Source organism: Sinocyclocheilus anshuiensis, unplaced genomic scaffold (genome assembly GCF_001515605.1).
Source record: "Sinocyclocheilus anshuiensis isolate Anshui unplaced genomic scaffold, SAMN03320099.WGS_v1.1 scaffold244, whole genome shotgun sequence".
Lineage (NCBI taxonomy): Eukaryota > Metazoa > Chordata > Actinopteri > Cypriniformes > Cyprinidae > Sinocyclocheilus > Sinocyclocheilus anshuiensis.
Window position 1 is genome coordinate 153,872 of NW_015558588.1, and position 8,258 is coordinate 162,129.

General features: G+C 37.5%; 1 protein-coding gene across 1 annotated transcript in view; it reads right to left on the bottom strand.

The window, feature by feature from the left end:
- Positions 1-677: 677 nt before the first annotated feature.
- LOC107679929 (endothelin B receptor-like) overlaps positions 678-8,258 on the bottom strand; it is a 29,297-nt gene continuing 21,716 nt past the window's right edge. The window contains exons 8-11 of the mRNA XM_016475655.1: positions 7,986-8,119; positions 7,696-7,861; positions 2,670-2,793; positions 678-853 (exon numbers count right to left, since the gene is read on the bottom strand). Coding sequence (XP_016331141.1) covers positions 678-853; positions 2,670-2,793; positions 7,696-7,861; positions 7,986-8,119 — 600 coding nt within the window. The remainder of the gene's footprint in view (positions 854-2,669; positions 2,794-7,695; positions 7,862-7,985; positions 8,120-8,258) is intronic.

An 8,258-nucleotide genomic window follows, 5' to 3' on the forward strand; every position in this document is an offset into this window, starting at 1 on the left:
ATATATATATACTGTATATAAATTTCCAATACCAACTATTTTTCTTTTTTTTGTAGTAGTAATTTTAGTATTATTATTTATTTTAGTTAGTTGTCAAGACAACATTTGTAATTTTTTTTTTATTTTGTGTTCATGTTTTTCATTATATATATATATATATATATATCCTATCTATCTATCTATCTATCTATCTATATTATTTATTTATTTTTATCAAATTTTCATTGCCAAAACAGTGATGGTTTTAGTTTTAGTTGACAATAACAGCACTGTTTAATAGTGCTTGAATACAAGTCTACACGCATTTCTACTATTTTGTTTTGTTTAAGATTTTTCTGCATACAGTAATTGTTATTTTAATTGGAGAAAAGACCAAAATTACACTTCAGTAACAGATTTCAAATCAGGGATAATTCTGACAGCAAACAAATCCGTTTCAGACGGTGTAAGCGTGCATCTCTCAGCCAAAATAAGCCAAATAAACTGCAGCAGACTTTACGAGCAAAAGCGGTTTGTGCATCAGAGAGAGCAGCTGTTGAAAGCAGCACTCGAAGTTTGTGGAGAAGACGAAGTAAATGCGTTTTTAAAGGCAAACAGCAGGAGAGATCGGAGCAGCTCTGAAGTGTGAACCCCGGGGCAGGTTCTGTACTTAAGACTTACAACAATCTCATTATCTTTCACTCCACACACATCAGATACGAGCAGATCTGCCTCCGTCTGCCAGCAGGCATCAGACCAACACTTCTGCAACGCTGCTGCACATAATTGCCATATGGACAGCATTTGGAGCCAGACTGAAGCCTGTTGGGCAGATTCCCCAGATAGTTCAATGAATATTTTATCTCATTTCCATCTAATTTGCAGCAAATCATTATAAAGAACATTTCTAATTAATTTATAGGACAGATTTGATTTTGATAACTTGTGAGAACACTTTCCCCCTCCACCTCTTTTGGGGAAACTACACATTATATAAAACACACACTGGTAAATGACTGCAGTCACTTCTTATAAAACAGCCATTTACCAAACGCTGGAGCACAGAGGGTTCACGGCGCTCCTAACCCCGCTGTTTAATTAACTTTACACCGTGTAATTAACCCGAGAACCGCCGAGACAGAGAGGATTTAATTAAAGCATTTCATACCACTAATATTAATGGCATTCCTTTTCAGACGTGTGTGAAAAATTATTTCGCACTTTCCAGGAATACGGTACAAAAGACGGCCTGAAACGCAGTCGTTTCTTCCTTTTCAGCAAATGGTTAGTAAAAGAGAAGCTTAACCTTCAGAAAATGTTGAATGTCAACCTCAAAGCAATTTTAGTTTAAGAATATGTATAGGTTTTGTTAATATTTTGAATTAACTTTCATTATTTTAATTTGGTGTCATTTTTTGTTATGTTGTTATGTACTGCTTTTGACATTTCAATTATTTTTGTATTAAAAAAAACATAAAACATAAAAAAACATTTCCAGTAGTTTTAATTAATTTTTATTTCAGTCGGCTCATCAGTTTTGATCAACAAGCCATATGCAATTAGTTGTTGTGCAAACTGCAGACAATTGTACTTACTGTTTGCACACATGTGCCAAAGCATTTGCAATTTGCTCAAATCAATAAGAAATTCCAATCTGATGTGAACAAGAAGCTAATTGTTCAGAGATCTGAACTTATTGTTTCGGGAAAAAAAAGTTTCATTCGAGAATTGAGCCAAAGCAATTGAGAAAAACTGTAATAATTATTTATTTTCTTGAAATAAACATCACAAATATAAATAAAATGTATAACATTAAAGAAATACATAAATGCAATTTGTATACTAGAACAGGTTACTAAAGTCAAAAAGGTCAGAAAAACAAAGAGGTGAATCGGGCCAAAATCAGCATTTGATGTGTTTCAAATTATTATTTAATTAATTTATAGTTTACATATCTAAAAGTTCTCTTTAAGAACATCATGATGTTTGTGCCTCTAATGCTTACAGTAATCGGACACTAACGCATGTGAACTATTCTTGGAAAGTTTTCTCTTCCCATCCATAATTCATAGATTTATTATCCATTAGTCTGCAGATTCCAGCCACAATTGCTGTGCGAGAGATGGCTGAGCGAGACGACATGACCGCGGTCACTGGGGTGTACGGTTTGATAACCGACTGTTCGTAACATGGACCCAAGCTGCCTTGAAGGCTAAAACAGTGTTCTGAATATATTCTGTCAGCAACCGGCAGTGGAGAGACAAGGAAACGTGACATGTCAGAAACACAAACAGGGTTCTGCATGCACGTGTTTGAAGCTGTCAAGAGTTTTTACACTGTATATTGTACTCAAGAACCAATGCAATATTTATTTATTTTTTTATTTATGCATTTAGCAGACGCTTTTATCCAAAGCAACTTACAGTGCATTCAGGCTATACATTTTTTACCAGTGTGAGTGTTCCCTGGGAATTGAACACACGACCTTCTGCGCTGCTAACGCAATGCTCTACCACTGAGCCACAGGAACTCATATATATGCAAAAATATGTAAAATAGTCTTTTAGCGCCATGCTTTACTGTAGCTCAACATCATGGGTTCGATTCCCAGTGAATGCATGAACTAATGTATGTCACTTTGGATAAAAGTGTCTGCTAAATGCAAATATGTAAATAGAGTTTACTCTTACCAATCTGACTAAACAGCCGCTCTTGGAAACGAGCCACCGAAGGGAAAACTCTCCTCCAGGACTCCAGAAGCTGGTGTGACAGCATGTCCTCAGCGTTGTGGTATAAGTGACTCACTGGCAGGAGCTCAGAGCCATTAACAGAAAGATTCAGCATCAATTCCCACCTGGAGAAATTATCTGGCCGCTGCAGTTTGCCCTTCAGCAAGAACTGAACCCTTCAGCGGCTCCAGATAGAACAAGATACTGAGGAGAAGAAAACCAGCCAACTACAGCCTGACTCTGACTGGATATCATGAGACATGAAAACAATATGCATTAAACCGTATCTATATGCAGATGCAGATGTTTGAGTAACAGTTTTTTTTTTAATGGTATTTTGCTTTTTATATCGAATACATTTGCATATGGTGATAGATTTTAGTGATAAAACCATTACTCAATAAAATACTCTATAAAAATCATTATGTTTAATCAAATTATGTTGCTGAATCAACATATACACCATCCATCCATACATAAATACATGCATACATACATACTGTACATACATGCATACATACATACATTATATATATATATATACACACATACACAAACTATTTCAATGTGTACATACACACATTGAAAAGGTTTGAGCACTGCAGTTCAGTTGGAGACAGTTCAAGAGGAAATCAGTTGAAAGCATCCAGTCTCTCATACCATTGAAATTAATGCTCAATTTATCAGTATATATTGTAATAAACATTTGAGAAATGATTGTTGTATTTGATTGTATGAGTCTATATGGGAGAAGCCGATGAACACAAAACAGCAGAACAACATTAAGTTAAAGAGGGTAAACTTTATCATTCATTTGAACTGTGCTTGTATGTTTTAAATACTTCTGCTCCCTTATATATTCTTACTCCACACGTATTAAATGTGTATCCTTGAAAGCGTGCAGTTTTCTAGTGTATTTCTTTAACTTCTCGGGTAATATCAATGACCTATTTCAGATGCGTCCTAAATTTCAACAATAGTGGTTACATACACACATATTTAATTGTGTGATCAAAATTATTGCTATTCCTAGCGTCCCTGCTAAATTCTACGCCCTTGAAAAATACTGTTTTTATTCTAAATATATATATATAGGATCTAGGTCCTCACACTTAGCTCAACTGATTCCAGTAAATATTCATTTAATTATGTTTTGCTTGCCTTGATGATTAGGCTTTTCTCGTTTGTAGCAGTGACTGCTAAGGATTGAGGCTCCGGAACATAATAACATACAACACCAATGAGAAATATATATATATATATATATAAGTTTCAGATTTTTTTTTACTCCCCGCTTATCTTTTACACTCCCAACTTCTCTCATGGTCGCATTAGTTCCACTCACCCTACTTCCGGTCACCATTTTTCAAATCCCTTTTCAAATTAAAAGTCCTTGAATACTTCTACATATACTGTATATATATATATAGAGAGAGAGAGAGAGAGAGAGAGGAGAGAGAGAGAGAGAGAGAGAGAGAGATTATAAGAATTTTTCAAGCTATATTGCCAAGGCCTTTAATGTTTTTCTATACAGAGGACAATCTCCAATGGATATGCACCATACTAAATTATGCTGGGATTTCTCATGCACTTCCCCTGAACCAATAGCAAGCCAATAATAAGCAGTACATCACAAGCGCTTCTCTCTGCACGTCTACTCCCATTTCATCATCCACTTGTTCACATGCAGACAGAACAGAGCCAGATTTAGCTGACAGTATTTGCCAAAACGATCCTAATATTTGAGAGACATGTGGGTCAAAGGCAGGCAGCGGTTGGAAATATTCCAATCTCGGCTTGTCTTGCGCTTTTGACAGGCCTATCAGGTGTTTTCACTATTTCTACCCTTTCCTTCCTGGCCTCATTCTGTCATAGCCGCTCTGTCTCCTCCTTAAGTCTACCGTAAAGTGTCCCAATGCACAACACATGTAAAAATGCATTACAAATAGGCTAGTCATCAATCAGTCACTCAGCGGTGTGAAGGAAAACCCACCGGAGTCGCCAATTTACTGCATTTCCATTGTTGAGTGACGGATGAAAAGCACGTTGTCTTCGGGATGAGCGTGCACTGGGCTTTAATCACTTCCGTCACGTTTTGGACATATAGCAGCTAATCAAAAGTGTACTTCTGAATGGAGACTTCATTATTCGGATACATATACGCGCTCTCGTGGCTGACATTTGCTTATATCTATATTTATCTGCCAAAGGCTGGCCAATTACACGGTTTTATCCAGGCTAACACCTGGATCATTTGAGCGATGATTCATGACCTGTGTCGACCGCTATATATGTGTGCTGGAAAAGAAAAACAGCACTTTGTGTAATGGCTGGGATTGAGTCAACAAACCCTGAGGGAGTGTTGGAGAGACTGGATCATGTGTGGCTCACCTGCCAACAGCTAATGTTATGATGGCAGTGTCTTCTGCACAATAATAAACAGAGTTTGTTCGCTGAAGAGCGTGGTAAGGTACGCTAGTGAGGTAACGGCTTGTCTCGATGACTGCACTTTATAATACAACTAGCAGACATGCTTCATACTGACCTAAAATGAGTCTCAGGTCACAAACAGCTGAGAAATGAAAAAAGTTTGGGGTCAGCAGGATTTAAAAAAAAAGTATTAATATTTTTTTATTCAGCAGGGATGCATTAAGTTGATCAAAAGTGACACTAAAGACATTTATAATATCACAAAAGACATGTTTCAAACGCTGTTCTTTTTAAATTTTTATTCAGCAGAGAATCCTGAAAAATAAAATGTATCACAGTTTCCACAAAAACATGAAGCAGCACAACATTGATAATAATCAGAAATGTTTCTTGAGCAGCAAATCAGCATATTAGAATTTTCACAATATTACAGATTTTTCTGTATTTTTGACCTAATAAATGCAGCCTTGGTGAGCAGAAGATTATTTCTTCAAAAACATTAACAAATTTGAACATTAGTGTATCTTTTGTTGTTGATTTCAAATCATTTTACACATATACATCTGTTGCGTGGTAATATACGACTAGCTATAAAATAATAATTGTTTGCTAAATTTGTTTGCCTAGTAAATCACACTTACACTATATATTGCAATTCAGCATTTACTGTCGGTCCGTCTGTCCGTCTGTCTGTCTGTCTGTCTGTCTGTCTGTCTGTCCGTCCGTCTATCTGTCTGTCTGTCTTCCGTCTGTCTATCCGTCCGTCTGTCCGTCCGTCTGTCCGTCCGTCTGTCCATCCGTCTGTCCGTCCGTCCGTCCGTCTGTCTGTCCGTCCGTCCGTCTGTCCATCCGTCTGTCCGTCCGTCCGTCCGTCTGTCTGTCCGTCCGTCCGTCTGTCCATCCGTCTGTCCGTCCGTCCGTCCGTCTGTCTGTCCGTCCGTCCGTCTGTCCATCCGTCTGTCCGTCCGTCCGTCCGTCTGTCTGTCCGTCCGTCCGTCTGTCCATCCGTCTGTCCGTCCGTCCGTCCGTCTGTCTGTCCGTCCGTCCGTCTGTCCATCCGTCTGTCCGTCCGTCCGTCCGTCTGTCTGTCCGTCCGTCCGTCTGTCCATCCGTCTGTCCGTCCGTCCGTCCGTCTGTCTGTCCGTCCGTCTGTCTGTGTTTGTCTGGCTGTCTGTCGGTCGGTCAGTCTGTCTGTCTGTCGGTCTGTCTGTCCGTCCGTCGGTCCGTCTGTCCGTCCGTCGGTCTGTCTGTCCGTCTGTCTATCCGTCCGTCTGTCTGTCCGTCTGTCCGTCCGTCTGTCGGTCTGTCTGTCTGTCTGTCATCCGGGTTCGGATGAACGACAACAACCGACGAGAGTGGCCTGTCAGAGGAAGCACAGAGCAGGTGTTAACCAGGACTCTCGTTCACCGGATTATGGTAAAACCGATATTAACATGAGCCGTAATAGAAACGAACAGAGAAATCAATGCAGGCAGAATAACATGAAATGCAGCACTCGCTAAACATTATGCAAATGACGCGCATTAGCAGATTAACATGAGGCATTATACATGATTTATGTAAATGTTGTGCGCAAGGTCACTTTTATGTAAAGTCAAACTCAAACTTTTCACTCTGTCAGGGAGAATAAAATGAAAAGAATGCGCAGTTCACCTGCTGTCACATCCAATTTCCCGCGATACGTAATACTTATTCATAATTCATCTGTAAACAAAGTGTGTGCGAAAATCTGCCTCCACTAATCTAAAGATGTGATCCTTGTTTAATGGCTTTCTGTTGCGCAAGGTCACTTTTTATGTAAAGTCAAACTGTGGTCAGGGAGAATAAAATAAAAAGAATCCGCAGTTCACCTACTGTCACTTCCAATTTCCTGCGATACGTAATGCTTATTCATAATTCATCTGTAAACAAAGTCTGCCTCCACTAATCTAAAGATGTGATCCTTGTTTAATCGCTTTCAGTGATGCCAATAAAAATGCTAATTAATTCTGTTTTGCTTTTTTTTTTAATTTTGTATCATGTGCTGTCAATGAATAAGAATACAGTTTATTTACCTGCACAAACTAACAGGCTTTCTCAATGTAATCTTATTGACAGAGCAACGCAACAATAACCAGTGCTGAGAAAGATACTGTCAAAGCTATCTATCATTGAAAGTGATTTAGTTAAGATACTCGTTTATAAAAAAATATTTAACTAACAAAAAGTACTCAAATTGAAGCTACATAAGAAGACAATATCATGTTATAAATACATAAATGATATAACTACCAAATAAATATATAAAAATGCAAATATATAAATATATTTTATAAATAATAATAAATTAAAAAATCAATTAACATAACTGAACTCAATTAGGGTGACTGACAGCATTTAACTGTTGAATTCAAGAGGACAATATCATTTTATAAATATATAATTATCATTTTATATATATATATATATAATGAATAAAAAATAATAAAAACAATTAAAATATTTATTAGCTACAGTCCCAAATGCTTCGGAATATGCACTTTAATAAAATATTGAGAAATAAATATTACAGAAATACTTGAGAAGGTAAAGTGACATGTGGAACAGCAGCAAGGAAGTGAGAAACACATGTTACCTTGAAGTAGTTTTTGAATCTTTTGCTGACCACATACAGAGCCATTGGGTTGATGCACGAGTTCACAGACGCCATGTTGAGGCCGATGTAGTCGAGAACAAGAAACGTGCTAAAACATAAAAAATATATAAGAGATGTGATATCACTTATAAGGCAGTTCACCAGTTTACATACATAGAGCTCATATGTGTTTATGTATATGCATGTATTATAATATTAATAACGAGTCTTACCTCAGTAATTTGCATCTGTTGGGATCGTGTTCATCATAGATGGTTAACTTGAGGATCCTGCTGAGGTGAAGAGGAAACCAGCAAATTGCAAACACAAGAACCAGACAGAAAACCGTCCAGGCCACTTCATGTCTCTGTCGGTCAGAAGAGAGGATTCATCACATACTGATCAGTCAAATGATATTTGTCTTCTACAGTATCAGTGTTGTTATTGTTAACTAAAACGGCTTAAAATCAAAATAAATAAAATAATTTTTTTTTTTTTTTTTGGCG